Raw genomic sequence first — 16,987 nt, forward strand, 5'->3', positions numbered from 1 at the left:
GTTTACCAGTGGAATATCTTAAAGTGAAACTTATTATTGGTTTCCGCTTTGACGACTTTCGTACCGTCAGCTTCTGAAAATGACTATTTCTTGTAAGAAGGCGTGAATCTCTTATCTCTCCCATACGTATAAAGTTGAACAGAAGTTTTAATTGTGATATCACTTATTAAAAAATATTGATCCCGCGTGCTTGGTGGCTGACGCGTGTATAAATCCGTTGTGGTCACAAAGTCCTCCATGTTGAGAGTAATAGCATTGGGAGTACTGGATCAGGGGTGATCGCTCTCTGATTCAGGTCTAAATTACGATCTGTGGTGAGTGAATGAAATGCGTGAATGAAGTCCGCCCCGTAAAACGGGTTGTGACCTGTCTGTAGCTAAAGTCGTTCTCCTGACCCTAGATGGCGCTACTATAGAAACAAGAGGCACTCCCTCTCAGGCTTAAATCGGCTGTCTTCGAACAGCGGGCTTGTCCATGGCAAGTGCATAAGAAACAACAACAACAACAAAAAATATTGATGGTTGATATTCAAGTTTGCGGGAAAGTTCTAGTCAGAATAGATCAATATGGGAGGAAACCAATAAGGCTACGAAGGGATCTTGTGGATTGGCTTGAGGTCTCACTGAAGCGGTCATTGGAATGAAAATCGTATGGCAAGCGTAATTCGGCATATGGATATGCACCTTATCTCATTTCTCGAGTCAATATAGATGGTGAAATGCTTGTATGCAATGATTTTCTTATCACTTAATAATTATGTGAAATAAATGATGAAATGATGACATAAATATGAAGATGTCATATTCAGCATGCAATTCAGTAGGATTTGCAGATTTTACAAAAACTATCGATACTGTGGCGGTAACGCCTATTGTATAATTTTTTTGAGAAATTTATTATTTTTAAAAAAGTTTCGATCTCAGTTACTTCTTAAGCTGCTGAATTGGTTTTGATTTCAAATTGCAGAAAATTTTTCCTTAAAAAAAAAAGGGAAAAAAAAAAAATGAAACTTTTTTTGATAGTAGGAGACTTGTGAACACGTTTTGAGGTCGGGAATTTGAATTTTTGAGAACAATATCAATACAAATAACATATAAAAAAATCAAGATTACCCAATCTTTTGCATACAAAAAATGTACAATTTTACTAAAATGTGCATACACTTACCAGAAAGAATTTACTTGCAAACACATAGTAAATATTCAAGAATGGAAAAAAATATTATAATGGCAATATTAATTACATTTGAATTTATTATATTTCTTACATAATATTTTATATTTTAATAACAATTTCGGAAATAAAACAAATTGTTTTCTAAATTGATTAAATCAAAAAATTACAAGAACAGCTATTGGCAAAAGTTTGCGTAGATATATGAGGAAGGAGCGTATATGCATGAGAAGTAAACTTAAATTATTGCGTTTAAGGAGGTTTTGGAATATAAATCGAATTAAAATTAAATTTAAAAGGAAAAAAAAATTACTCCTGAAGAAAGACTGATTATCTTAAGATTGAAGAATGAAGGCAAAACTTTTCGGGAAACCGGGAAGATTGTTGGAAGAACTGAATCCTCTATCACAAGAATTAATATAATTAATCAAAATCTGAACGAACAGCCATCTGAACTGACTATCCATGAAAAGAGATACATCTTCAAGTCTGTGCGTTTAAATCCTAGATTTGCTGTATCTACAATACCAAATAGTTTAGAGAAAGTTTTGAAATTTTTTTTTTCCATGAAGCATTTTGAAACCAGGGCTATGAAGCTCGTAAAAAGCCACACAAATCATCTGTGAATAAGCAAAAGTGTTTATATTTTGCTAATAAGTTTACTGATAAGCCTCTACAGTTTTTGGAAAAGACTCTCTGACAAAAGTTTTTATCTTTTTCATCAAAGGGTGTGGAGTAAGCAACGTACGATTTTTGAGATGCAAAATCCTGTACCTACAATTAAGAATGGTAAAGGAATAGCAATGGTTTAGGGAGATTATATATAACAGTCAGTGGCATAAGTCGTCTAACTTTTATAGTTGTAACATTAAATCGTATGAATACATAAACATTTTAAAAGAAAATTTGAAACTGAGTGTCATTATCAAGGTCATTCCAAGATCAGATGTCATCAAAAGTCATCTCCAAGATTTAAATTCTATTTGAACCTTGGAGATGACCTTTGAGTTAAGCAGGATAATGAACAAACTACTTGTTATATAAAATTCTGGTTATAAAGCAACATTAAAAATCAGTTGAATTCTCCCCAATCAATGAAATATCGAAAGGCAAGATCTGCCAACATGACATAACCTCGAAAGACACGTTAAAAGGAATGATTATCAAAGACTGGAATAATATTTCTACAGAACAACTATACAAACTGGTTCATTCTATGTCCAAACAGTTGATGATGTCCTCTGACGTAATAATTCTATCCAACTAGTTACTAAAGTTTAATTTACAATTCATGGTAATTAATTTCTTACAAGCTTTTTTTTATGCATCCGGAAACTATTCTTGCAATTTTTAAGTTTAATTAATTTTAAAAAGCAATGTTTTAGAGTCTAAAATTGCCATTCAAATATAATAAATAGGGAAAGAAATATAATAAATAAAAATGAAATTATTATTATCAATATAATATGCATTTTTTTTAAATATTTGCTTTTGTTTACATGCAGACTTTTTTTTTCTGGAAAGTATGTGCTAACATACAAAAAAAGAATTCTTTTTCCAGAAAAAATGTATTATATTTTCATTGAGCTAGCTTACAAATATTGTTTTTTATTGAAACAAATGACAATGATTCATCAAAGTATTGTTAATATGCAATTTTTTAATATGAAAAGCATGTGTATGCACTACCCCTTGTAGAAAGACAAAAAGAATATTTTTAATAACGGATTGATGAGTATTTGTACAGCAGACTCGAAGCACGTCAACCGTGGAAATCCCACTATATAATCCTTGTCTAGTTTAGTATACGCGATTGCATTTGATGCAACTTTCATATATCAGATATGGGTTTTGCACTAAGGAAACTGGTTGCTGTGATTGTTTTTTGTATCTCAATAAATGTTTTAGTATGTTTTGGACGTAGAAACACAGGAAAAAACTCAGGAAGTGAGGCTTTATACGAATGCATTCAAGCTCAAATGTGCAAATGCAGTAAGTTACATTTATTTTTCCACAAAAGTAAACATTTTATTGTTAAACTTCTTAAAAATGCCAAAATACCAGATTTTTGATAGTTTTCAGTTAATAATTAATCGTGACTATCTTAGATTTTTAAAAAATTTCAATAATAAATTATCCATTGGGCAATGGAATAGTAGTAGAGTGACAAATGTGGAATAGCATTATATATTTCTCACAATAGAGCAATCTTCTGAGGACCAATCAGAAATTTCATGAGGATTGTCATAGCTCATACAAAGTTCAAGATCTGGTACACTAAGCATCTCAGAAACGAATTTCGATGAAGCATTTCGTAGCGAAAGTAGTTGGTTATTTCGTAGTTGGTTACTCTAGTTCAATTTTAGTAAAATTTAGAAAGTATTTTATAATTTTTGTATTTTTCAGACTATCCTTTAGATGAAGTTTCTTTACCCATCTGTCTGGTTTCTTCAATTTTTCTATTAACAAGGCACATAATCATATTTTTTCTACTTTGTATCCATTTATATGAGCAATTTTTAAATATTCCATTTTTATTAACCATTTAGTCATATAAGAATTCATTTTGTGAAAAATGCATTTCAAATATTGTTGATTTTTTTTTCTAAATTACGAAGAAATTTTTTGTGCAGAGCTGGTAAACAATTTATTGAAAAATTTGGAAATGAAATGTTCTAAAAATCGATCTTCAACAGTCATATTTTTATCAAATGTAAACGTTACTCCATACTTTAATCTTTTCCTCTATTTAATATTATGTGTAGCTACGAATGTAATGTTAAATTGAACTTACCTAATGAACTAATTTTTAAATGAATTTTCTAATTTCAGTTCCAACAATGACATTGACAACACAGAAAAGTTTCCTCGGTTTTCGTAGTGTTTGTGCCTCCGCATCCTCATTAGTTTTTCAAGGCGAGTGAGCACTTGATTAACTGCTAGCAAGCAGCGACATCTTTTTTCCAGTACATGTACTAAAATTGCATAGGAAGATGTATAATAAGATAGGTTTAAAAAAAGTTCCGTTTGATCATGTGGTATCAGATTTCAAAAGTCGGAGTTTTATATTTTACAAGGGATGAAGAAAGATTAATAAAAAAATACTTAAATTTGACATTTTTTTCGCATAAAGAGTGAGAAAGAGAATACAGTTTTAGAAAATTTTGAAAATCATTACAAATAATTTTTAATGAAATATTTAACATTGTTTATTTTCCCCTTTCACTCCAGACAAACCTGAACGTTTTGGAGGTTGTTACGAACATCTGACCGAAAAAGTAAGTAACCTATTTTAAGTTTCATCTGCTGTATAAAGTTTCTCTAATTTCGATTTTTCAAAGTCAAGAAGAACCCATATAATTTAAAAATGTTTAAGTACATAAATTTAACATAAGAATACATAATCCATGGTATGGCATGAAGTATGGTCTCGTATAAGACTGTTCCTAGTGAACTCTTCGGGATCCTTATCAGGATTCATGTTTAAAATCAGATTCCATCTCGGATCTCTTATGCATGAGGGTTTCTTGCCCATTGAGTCACCCGCCGATTACAAAATTCCAGTTTAATAACATTGATTTGATATAGCTAAATTAATAAGACATCAATGTAACTAATTATTAACGGTAAAGTTACGCTAGAATGTTTCTGGACTGATTTTGAAATTTGAAATTTTAATCAGAAAATGGGAACACTGGTGTGACTGTGGCGCATATCTTTCAGCAGATGAAGTGTTTATTTTATTATAGGTTTAACAAGGGTAAATGAAACACTAGTCATTATATTATTTTCAGCCAAAATACTGTTTGATATTAAAAAGTGGCATACATTCCCTAATATTTTTACTTCCATCAATGTAAGACATTTGTATTCCTTTCCCCTCCTTGCAAACCCTATCGTTACACCAATGAACTAGCAAAAAACTGTGCTAGCAATGAAGGTGAAAAATGTTTCATCTTTGATAGAATTTGATATACATCAAGTCACTTCAGATTTTTCACGAATTCGAATAAGATTGTGCGTTATCAAACATTTCTCATTTATTATGGGCTGACAATTTGTTCCTCAGTAGTTCTGTTATTGTTTAAATAAAATAAGTCAATATAACTAAATTAAACTGAAATATAGCTCTAGTTCAAATATTTTATGATTTATCTTTTCACTTGGGTATGTTTATCTCATTAATAATTGAACATTTGCTCATTACATATCTTATATATAAAATTTATAAAATGAAATAATTAAATTTGTCACAAAGATGTGATGGCATCGGCTTTGTTGATGGTGAATTTTCAAATTTATCCAGTGGAGTGTTTCACTTGGATTAATTTGTAAATTCGTTTTTTTTTATGGTTTTGCTGCATGTATTTGTGAATCTAATCCTTATACGTGTTGTTTGTGTCAATCTAGCATCAAAAAAGCTTAAAATTAAATGGAAACTCCCTGATCCAAGGGAGTACAACAAATAATGCTGCACTCCCTTGCTCACTGTAATGCTGAGGACCATGCTCAATGAGAAAAGGCAATATGAATTTTAGGAGGAGGGGAGGAGGTTTAGAGCGGTTGGTTTATATTTATTCGCGCTCTGAGGTTGAAACCACGAACTGGTTTGTAATTGATTTAAAATGTAAAAATATGGATAGTTAAATACAACATCAATTAATATGATAATAGACCTGCTGTGCCTCGATAACGTCAAAAATGGATATAATATTATAATTGTAACAAAGTGAAAAAAAATCTCTATATGCGACTATAAGAATATGATTTTTATTAGTGGTACACAAATTTAATATAAATTCACATATAGATGATGTATTCTCGTACTATAAATCACAAATTTATTTCGCATCAACTTTCCAATTTATAATTTTATTACATTTTATAGCTTTTTTTAACTCATTTATTGTAATTTTTTTTTATATTTTTAAAAAAATCTTTTTAATTGTTTCCTAAATAATTTCTTTCCACAAGTTCAAGAAATTTTTATTTAACATTTTTTTAGAAATAATGTTACAATGTATATTAATTTCAGTACAATGTTGTAATGTTTGGAAATATCATTTCAGTCACAAGAGTGGTTTGTGGATCAATTGAATACGTGTAATTTAGTTGAATTTGAGTATGGAAAAATCATAGAAGGACTGCAGAATATATGTTCACATGATAGTAGTAAACTGGTAAGTAATTAATATAAATTTTTCTTGTAACAAAATATAAAGGACTTTTAGTAGTAATTTGTTAATTATTTTAACACTTACAATATCATAGTGCAAAATAGTTAAATGAAATCATATACTACTAAAATGAAAAAAATAATGATTTATCCAGAAACACGAATTAATCCCTTAACTGCTTTGCTTTTTTCATAACATAATTAGATAGATCTTTGTCTTACGTATAGATCTTACGTATAATTCAATTGTGAATTATACGTAATTTTGGCATTGGATTATATATATTCAACATAAAATTGGAAAAGTGATATTTGGATGTCTATATGACGACTATAAGGGATATTTTTGAGGGATATTTCGATGCTCATGACGTTTAATAGGTTAAAAAAATGACTGTAAAGGTGAGAACATAACAAGGAAAACACGGCTTTTAAAAAATGGTAATACAACATTTATTTTCAATCTTTATGCTCTAATGAGTAATGTATAGTTTTTGAATAAACAAAGTGATTTCATTAATTAATGTGATAGTAATTGAAAATAATTTTTCATTATTTAAAAATAATAACATCAATGAAATTTTAACAAATGAAATTATGATCACAAATACTATACTATTAAACAAAATAACCAGTCCAAATCAAATGTAATGCATTCGACGTTTTTAAAGGGGAAAAATTCCTAATTACTTTTCTGATTCAATGCATTATAAAGCACCTGAAGTGCTTGCATGAATTAAAAGGTATTAAAAATTATTCATTTATTGTCATTGAAGAAACAATGGCATTGTATGTGCATATTTAATTAAATAAAATAGTTCAAAAATAAAAAATGTGATTTTGATTTTGAATTTCTCGAAATAAATTTCAATTATCATTTTTTATTTCGTTGATTTTTTTTCATTAATTTAGAATATCAAAATAAATTTAAAATTACGTTAAAATATATTCCATTTTTTATCATTATGTCAACAGGAAATAAAAAAAAAACAAGAAAATTAGCGACGAGTTTGAATTTTATATTTGAAGTTAAACAGGTTTCAATATACAAAATAAAAACAGTATCTCTAATCTTATATTTATTGGGTAAACACATATCCGATTATAGAGTCTATCAGAATTAAAACAAATTTTGATTTAGCGTTTACCGAAATAAATTTGAATTGTAGACTATATTTTAACATTATGCCAATAGGAAATCCAAGAAAGGGAGAATTACCGAAGAGTTCGAATATGAAATAGACAAGTTTCATTATACAAAATAAATAGAGTACTTCTAATTCGATACGTACAGGATAAGATACTTATCAGATTACAAAGACTGTTCGAATTATAAAGAATAACATATATATTGCCAAATTGAAAAGAGGCAGTCGACTCTCCATGGCCGAATGTAAAAGAACTGGTCTCTTAATCAAGAGATCGTAAGTTCGAATCCCGCTAGAGACAATGCGATTCACAGTCTGTGTAAAAATTTAATTCTTTGATTTTATGTTTTCCTTTATTTCATGTTACAGAAGATTCTGGACATTTCTTTAGTTTACCAGACAAGGGTTCTAGACTTTTCTTACTGTTTCCAGAAAAGTATTCTGGAACTTTCCCAGCTAGTATAAAAGCAGAAGATCTGTCAGTCACTGTGTTCTCAGTTCAGAGTTGAGTTAATAAATTGGTTTAGCTCTACTTGTTGTGTGTGTCATTGAGTTCCACACTAAAGAACCTGCGTGACAATATTTATGAATTGTATAAAGTTATATTTTTGTACTTGTTGAGAACAAATTAACGACAATAAAGAGGAAATAATAGTAGTAAATAAGGAGTTAGAAACAAATAAGAAGAAAATAAAATTAACAAATAAAAAGTTGGGAGCAATTAAGAAGAAAAATATGTTAATGTGTTGAAAAGCGCATGTTTAATAGGTAAAATTGTATACTGCAAGAGAAAAGGTGCCTCGGATTGGCAAGAGTCTATTTATTTAAACAATAAATATTATTTTTTTTAAATTGCCTAATTTGTCATTTGCGCTAATGTTTTTTCTTTCTTCCCTTTTCTTAGAAAACTTGTTTCGATGAGAATAATTCAAAACTCATGCAACGCTATGTAAGTATCTTACTTTCTCTGAATTTAAGAGAATAATCTAACTGAAAGTAATGAAATCCGAAATAAAAATTCTCTTAAAAATATAAATCATTATGGAAACTTACTGATTTCATAAATAATTTCTATTGATTTATTAAAATACAGAAAGAAGTTGCAATGGGAATGCACGGTCCAGAAGAAAATCCGGCCTTTGAGAAAGCAAGGGTAAGAAATTATATTTGACCTTATTTACGATAAATAAAGATATATATTAAACGATCTTTTCTATTCTACAATAATTATTTGTGTATACAAAAGTCATAAATTATTCAACAAATCGTAAGTGTGGTAAAAATAAAAATAAAAAATATTTACATGTTTAAATTTCTATATAAAGACATTTTATATAAACTCATTTAATTGCATTTTAAATCTCCGTTTATTTTAGCATAAACTCTAGATTAATCATAAACAAAACATCCACTCATCCAAGCGAATTTACAATCGCCTGCTGATGTCCGTAGCACATCGTTGGCGATTTTATGATAAAAGCATCTTGACTTGCTTGGTACGTCTTTTCACTGCAAATGGTTACTTCAAGATTTGAGATATGCTCAATAATTCATAGCGGATCTGTATTTTAAATTAAATTTTGTTTATGAGAACTTTAAAACCAATACTTCATTCTAATAGAGTTTGAAAGAACTTATATGTTTAATTAGATGTATGTATGAACTTAGATGTTTAAATTGCCGGCGTCCTGGCATAGGGGTAGCGCGTATTCCCCGTGACCTGGGCGTCCTGGGTTCGAGTCCCGGTTCGTGCATGGTTGTTACTGTGTTGTATCTGTGAGGTGTGTGAATGCCCCCCCCCCTGTAAAAAGGGGTTGTGCAAGCGAATGTGTGCGTTTCATATGAGCTAGAAGTCAGATTTCTGCCCTCGGGTGCTCAGGGGTCTTTACCCTCAGAAGCTACTGCACCTCCTTTCTGTGGTAACGCGGCCACGACATCATCATCATCATATGTTTAAATTTAAAAAAAAGGTCTTTGTTGTATAATTCAATCCCTTTCTCGGGAAAATCTTTATAGGATACAACAGCTTATCAGACTTAACATAGACTGAGTATATGGATTGAATAATTCAAAACAATTTGATATATGTTGTATCTTTGATTGCAGATTAGACAAGATGCTGCAAGAGTTAATAATTGAATTCAATTTATGAAGTTATAGAGTAATTAACCGTCGGGTTAGAGTGCTTGCAATTTTGACAAGCCACGATCCATTTACCATGTCAAAAGATTTTAAAATTGTGTATCATTTCCACGGAATCATGAATCCTAATCTAAGAGTTTCTGAAGTTAATCTTTGGGTTACACATCATTTTTGTTGGATTAAACATGGAAAAGTTAAATAGACTGTTTGATTCCGAAAATTTGATTAATCTTACTTCGTGACATGAATGACAAATATAGAACGAAACTTTTTGATGAAAAGCCAAACTGATCAACTAAATAGACTTGTTTTGATGTCACATTTAATCACTTTTACATGACTTTTTTTATACGTCTATTTTCATATCCATCGATCTTTAACACAATTCCTGTTGATCCCAAGTTTGAAATTTGTTCACTTTTGCATTCTCGATGTCGTTTTTTAAAAATATAACTAGAATTTAATTATTAGGGGTTAGAGATGCTGGCGAGACTTAGGATGCTTTCCTTTTTCATTAAGTCGAGACGATGAAAATTGTACGCTGTATTTTAGCAAGATGTTTATCGAGGATATCGAATTTGCGGAGGGAGGATAGACGGAGTAAGGAATAAGTCTTATTAGAAGTGGACGGATTTGAATTGTGTTGAATGCTTGTGAAAAATTCATATAAAGTGAGACCAGAGAAATAAGCTGATAATGAAAATATCGAAATGTGATGTTTTGACACCAGTTTAACACCAGGAGGGACTTTTGAAAAGGCTTCTAATCACCAGGTAGGACCAAAATTTGATAGTCCCCACGATGGAATGATTTTTTGTTTGCCTGCAATCACGATCTACCTGCATTCGATGTAATTATTTGATCTGAACGAAACCTGTTCTAACCAATCGGGCGCATAATAATTTAGCTGAAAATGACATAATTGATTAATAATTGCAAAAAAAAATGCTTTAAATTTTTTTGAAAAACAATAATATTGCAATGTTTATAGTTAAACATTGTACACTAATCATTGATAACTGACTAATATGTGTTGCGATTGTTTTTTCATTTCCAGACATGTCTTGAAGCCATTTTAGCCTTCTGCCAGTCAAGTCCTGATATGTGCATGAGGTAATTATTTATTTTTCAATTTCTTTTCTGCTAACCAAGAAGCTTCTTTCCTTACTGGCCTTGAATACCGTCTCCAAGAATTTCATCGAGTGAATGAGCTGAGAATCAAAATTATTAACAAAGATAAATCAACCATTAAGATTATTATTAAAACTCTTTAATGTTTAATTGCATATCAACAAATATCGTATTCCGGTAAAATGAGATAGCTTTATATTGTTGAGACGAGCCGTGACTGCTTAGCTAATATCTTCTCTCTCGTATATGAAGGAATCAAAGCGATCATCAAAAAATAATCTCGGAATTCTTATAAATCTCCATTCCGGAATTCCGGATTCTCGGAATTCTTATAAATCTCCATTCCGGAATTCCGGATTCTCGGAATTCTTATAAATCTCCATTCCGGAATTCCGGATTCTCGGAATTCTTATAAATCTCCATTCCGGAATTCCGGATTCTCGGAATTCTTATAAATCTCCATTCCGGAATTCCGGATTCTCGGAATTCTTATAAATCTCGGATTCTTATATTCTTATATTCTTATATCCTTATTCTTATATTCTTATAAATTCTTATTCTTATATCCTTATTCTTATATTCTTATAAATTCTTATTCTTATATCCTTATTCTTATATTCTTATAAATTCTTATTCTTATATCCTTATTCTTATAAATTCTTATTCTTATATCCTTATTCTTATATTCTTATAAATTCTTATTCTTATATCCTTATAAATTCTTATTCTTATATTCTTATAAATTCTTATTCTTATATCCTTATTCTTATATTCTTATTCTTATAATTCTTCTTATATTCTTATTCTTATAATTCTTCTTATATTCTTATTCTTATAATTCTTCTTATATTCTTATTCTATTATTCTTATATTCTTATTCTATTATTCTTATATTCTTATTCTATTATTCTTATATTCTTATTCTATTATTCTTATAGTCTTATTCTATTATTCTTATAGTCTTATTCTATTATTCTTATAGTCTTATTCTATTATTCTTATAGTCTTATTCTATTATTCTTATAAATCTCGGATTATTCCGAGATAAATCTCGGAATTCTTATATATCTCCATATTTCAGACTTCATTTAGAGAGTATACGAGAAACTTTTATGGAGACTACTCCCGTTAGTTTAAAACAATTCTATTGTATAAAAAGTAAATAAACCATAAAAATATTTTACAGTTTTCTTTCTCTTTAATTACTTATTTATCATTTTACTTTAAATAATACTTAGGAGATCGAAAGTTTGCAACTTTCTTTGATATTGAAAGACAGCGGGAAAACAGATTTTGTGGCTTAACTTTCCTATTAATTTACTTATAACATTAAAAGGGTGGTATACTGAAACTAACGGTATTTAGAATTTTTAGCAATGCGTGAAATATTGTATTAAAAGGAGGGGGAAAACAGCCATGCATTTTTTGAATCTCTAGACAACTTTTTTGAAAAATGGTATCAAAATCTTCCATGATTATAACTGCCTGAGTAAAAAAAAAAAAAAAAAATGTGAATATCGTTTATTTTAAACGGTTTTAGATTATTTTTAAAGATATCTCATGAAATATCCATCAATCGACGAATGGCCTTTCCTGGAGGCACACATTGATGGATCTAAAATATTAAAATGCAAAGCTTCAAAATTAGATCAATCTTAGTCTGAAAAAAATGTAACCATTTGTTTATTTAAAATGTTAATGTGTCAATAATATTTTTCTGTCTATGACTAATAGGACCGATAGACTTTATAAAAACTTTTGTTTACAAAACAAAATTAAATTTAATTATCTATGTCTTTTAACGCATTTCTGCTGTTGAAAGGATATATGTATATCTAATGATTTAGAAATTTGGAATTGAGCCGCGATTGTATTGCTCATTCTATATATCGCTTTTTCTTTCTTTTTTAAAATGTATAACAACTTAAGTGAGAATTAAATTTTTTTAAGGAAATATTTTTTAAGTAATCGTTATCTCTACATATCCATTATTGATAGATATAATATGTCTTTTTTATTTTAGTGTTGGATAGAGAAGAAAAATCAATGAAAAACAAAAATTGTATCAGGTGAGTAACAATAAATTACATTCAAAACTCTTTTGTTTGAAGTTCTACAAGCCGTTTGACCAGGAGCTGCCAAATTTTTAACACATGAATACTCTGGAACATGGAAATGTGCACTTTGGAGCGATTTTTTTTTGAAATTTTAATTAATTAAAAATAAAGTAAATTTCAGTAGTTTTCCCACTATAACTTCCGAAAGTATTACAGTACAAAAATACGTTTACGCCAACTTAATACTCAAAAAGTTATATTTTCAATTATAGCAATTTTTTGTAAAATAAGTACTTTTTCTCTGGTCGGTTTTCTTAAAAAATATTTTAAGCATATTTGATATCAAGAATCGTAAGAACTCTGAACAATTATTAAATGTATCTCGAACGATAATATAAAAGAATATAAAAATTCTAGAAGAACACCAAATTTACTGATAAAAGTTAAATATGCAGATAACTATCCTGTCCTTTACACAATTCATTATTCGTAAAACAGATTTCAAGAAAGCGACCAGTACAATTCTTGGAATTATAGCAATTCTTTTTGTTATAATAATTCTTTTTAGTATATTTATTAATTATTGGAAGAATTCTGAAATACTTTATAGTTGAAATATTATTAACAGGAAAAAAAGCCCACATATTTTTTTAGGTTAGAAATTAGGTTATATTGTTAAAAGGCAAAAAATAGCAAAGTGTAGCCATTTTTTGCTAATTTCATTGGACGATAGAAAATAAGGGAAATGCATAGTAAAATGCACAGAACAGCACAAGACTTCTAAGATATTATGGATCAGATATATCTATCAAAATTTGAAGCTTAAAAATATTTTGCTAAAAAGGCATTAAGGCGAAGTTATATAAAATATTTAATTAAAAATTTTAGAGACCATTAATCCTGGCGAATCAGTTGATCGTGAGAGGTAGTTGTAGTAAATAAAAATAATTATATCAAATTATAAAGAAATTTCCTTAATTTTTTATCTTAATTTTATCAAACAAAATAAGTAAATAAATTTCGTTAATTATAACAGTGTAGTTAAAAGCAGCTGATACGGTTGAAATTAATTATCATTTATATTCATTGATTTATTTTTTTTTTTTTTGTATTTCAGAATCAAGATGCAAGAAAAGTTTCATTGCTCAAATGATATCTATAATTGTAAAATAAAGATAAATTCTGTCAATTTCGCCTTCATTTTGATGTCTTCTATTGAATAAAATGCACCTCGAACTGAAAAATTAATTTTTTTAAATACATGCTTACATTTTTTATTGCATGGGCTGGATTTACAATAATTTCTATCTACATAAACTAGCTTTATTCATTAATATGCTATTTTGCAAAACGACAAATTTTTCCGACATAAAAATGACATCGAACTGCAAAATTGTTTTTTTATTTGTAGTATTCGGATTAATAAAGTATATTATATTTTGACAAATATTTTTGCAATCCTAAAAGGTGTTTGTTATCATTTCTTGTACTACTTTCAAGATGAAGGACTTTTGGCTAGCTTTTGAACGATTGGCATGATTTTGTCGTGTTTGGTGAGAAATCAAACGCTAATATTACATCTAACCCAAGAGATCCAACTTAAAAAATACAAATTTTAACAAATCATTTACAGTGCAAAAGAATGTGCATTGAAAAATTGAAAAGTTTTACATTGTGCATTGAAAAAGTCCATTACCAAAATGTCTTCATATCGCTAATGAATGCCGATAGATGCTAGGGTTAAAATAACGTGAGGCCACATTAAATTGCAACGGCTTTTACAATTAATATACTTTGGCGACATTCGTTGGTGATATGAATAAGTATCAATTAATGAATTTCAGATGGGATATTTGATATACAATGTTTCGTAGTTTTTTAATGATGTTATAACTGTTTTGCCAAGTTATTACAAAAAAAAATTGTGTTGCTATATTTTTTACAAATTTAATATGCGATATAGTCGAATCATTCGAAATATTTATCTGTTGCACAACAATTATATAATTTTATACATAAAAAGATGACTTTGTGTTGCATGTTATTTTCTGCAAATTTACAGTTTTTGTAAGATATTGAAATGTTTGGTACAAATGTTCTACAAGGTCAGAGAAAGGTCACTGCCAACATTTTAAAATTTAAAACGTAGTTAAAAATCAATTAAGTTTATGATATTTTTCAACTGCATAAACCGGAAGTATTTCAAAAAATAATTTTTACAATATCTTAAGACTCAAAGACTTAATTATTTTTTAACTCTGCAAAACTTATTTCTATTAATTTTTTCTTTAATTTTATCATATTTTGAAACGAATCTTATACTCAACTAGTAAAAATTTCATTTTTATTATGATAAAGTTCAAACTATTTTAATTTTTCCAACAAACTATTCAATCGTGTTCTTTTCGAATGTTAAAATTAATTAAAATATTGCTTCTTTTTGACATTAACACCAAAGTAGGATTTCAAAGAGGGAAGTACGATATTTAGTAGTACATTATTATGAAATTTGTAATGCGTGGTGTAATTTGCAGCATATTGATTCCATTAAATTCATATTTTAAAGTCTTATAAAAGAGCAAGTTTAAACTTTAAATAAAAGCATTCTACATTAAAAGTCGAGAAAGAAAATATTTCAGACGAACAAGCTGCTCGTCCAAGACAGGTAGTCCAATAAAAGAAAATTGAAAAAGTGCATCCTAAAACCATCTTCGTTAAAGTTTTGTTCAAATTCCTTTTCTTTAGACAAATTAAAATAGACTGCAGAATTAGGCCTATATATTACTTTATTATAGAATGTTTGCCCCATGACAAACCTATATTCTGTTAAAAAAAAGAAAGAATACATTTTTAAAAAATATTGGTTTCTTGTGCAGATTTTATTGATATTTCCTTCAATGTGATATAAAAAAAATATTACAAACGTTATTTTCAAATGCCAGGGTTTTTCAAATGATCATCATTTCCACTGCATTACAAAGTAAAAGAACATTTATTAAAACTTTTGAGTAAAACTGTAAATGTATATTAATTTAAGTGGCTTTTATCGGGAAAAATTTATTTTGAAACAAACTGAGTTGTTGATCTGTAATTGGAAAACCTAAAATCCAATTTGAAATAATTTTCCAAAAGGCCAAACTTTGGATAATCCTTGTTTATACAGTTTAGTTCTATAATAACGAGGTGACTAGCTGTAATTAAAAAAGGACAAGTTTTGACATATAAAAATGATAGTAACAGCATCAAAGTAATTGCTTGATTGCTATGCAAAATAAATAAATAAATAAAAAGCATTTCTTAAAAAAAGCATCCTATAAGGTGAAAAAAAAAATATCAACAAAACAGACGATTATAAACGTTTGTCTTGAGCAAAAGAGATCATTCGCCAACTTCCAATTAGGCATTTATTATAAGTTTTCGAATGAGAATTTTTTCCATTTAGACGATTATGCCCCTGGGCATGGGATTTACTGGTAGAAAATCTATTTTCTGGACCAATTTCCCCAAACATATGGCTATTTAGAAGACTCAGATTGCTAATAATTGTCTAAAGAATAATAATAAAGAAAATCAACTCAATGAAGGGAAAGAGATATTGAGTTTATTAGGAGAGTGAGTTAGTCTTTCTGAGTGGTAAGCCGTTTACATGTTCAAGTGCAAGGTTTTAAATTTCGTACTTGTTATTGAGAATTAGGCTAAAATGAATGTTTCGATAAGACGGAATATCCACTCACACTGCCAAGAAGTTTTTTTAAATAAATAATGTGGAATTAGTCATATCCAGAGTAGATTTGATCTTTATGCAGTGACTAAAGCTTGTTTATCAATTATATATCTCGAAAAACTCTCTGAATAAGTCATTAAGCCCCACGAAACACTGAATAATAGTACATAGAACATTATCTTCTAAAATGAAATTTAATCTTTTTATCCTCAGCTATAAGACAAAATTTTCAAAATGATAAAAAGTTAAATGGGAGCAAAAATACATCATGGTTTATTTTTTACTTTGTAATTCCGCAGTCCTTCTATTTTTCATTTACAAAATTTGCAACAATAGAAATTAATACTGTTATAGTTAATATTTTATTTTAATAATTCTCATTTCCAATATAATTTTTTTTTCATAAGGTTAACCGTTTGTTATAAGAAGACTAAAA

General features: G+C 28.6%; 1 protein-coding gene across 1 annotated transcript; it reads left to right on the plus strand.

The window, feature by feature from the left end:
- The first annotated feature begins 3,000 nt into the window (after positions 1–3,000).
- On the plus strand, positions 3,001–14,016 carry LOC129972702 (uncharacterized). Its single transcript, XM_056086930.1, has 8 exons — positions 3,001–3,165; positions 4,405–4,451; positions 6,243–6,353; positions 8,402–8,446; positions 8,591–8,650; positions 10,697–10,752; positions 12,794–12,839; positions 13,945–14,016. Exons 1-7 carry the CDS (start codon positions 3,018–3,020, stop codon positions 12,801–12,803), a joined length of 477 nt encoding a protein of 158 aa, XP_055942905.1. The 5' UTR covers positions 3,001–3,017; the 3' UTR covers positions 12,804–12,839; positions 13,945–14,016.
- Positions 14,017–16,987: the final 2,971 nt, after the last annotated feature.

Source organism: Argiope bruennichi, chromosome 6 (assembly GCF_947563725.1).
Source record: "Argiope bruennichi chromosome 6, qqArgBrue1.1, whole genome shotgun sequence".
NCBI lineage: Eukaryota > Metazoa > Arthropoda > Arachnida > Araneae > Araneidae > Argiope > Argiope bruennichi.

Excerpts from the sequence above, each read along its gene's own strand:
- LOC129972702 (XM_056086930.1), top strand. The coding sequence starts at position 3,018 with ATGGGTTTTGCACTAAGGAAACTGGTTGCTGTGATTGTTTTTTGTATC. Across the intron at positions 4,452-6,242 it reads ACGAACATCTGACCGAAAAA|TCACAAGAGTGGTTTGTGGA; the intron begins GTAAGTAACCTA and ends ATATCATTTCAG. Across the intron at positions 8,447-8,590 it reads CAAAACTCATGCAACGCTAT|AAAGAAGTTGCAATGGGAAT; the intron begins GTAAGTATCTTA and ends ATTAAAATACAG.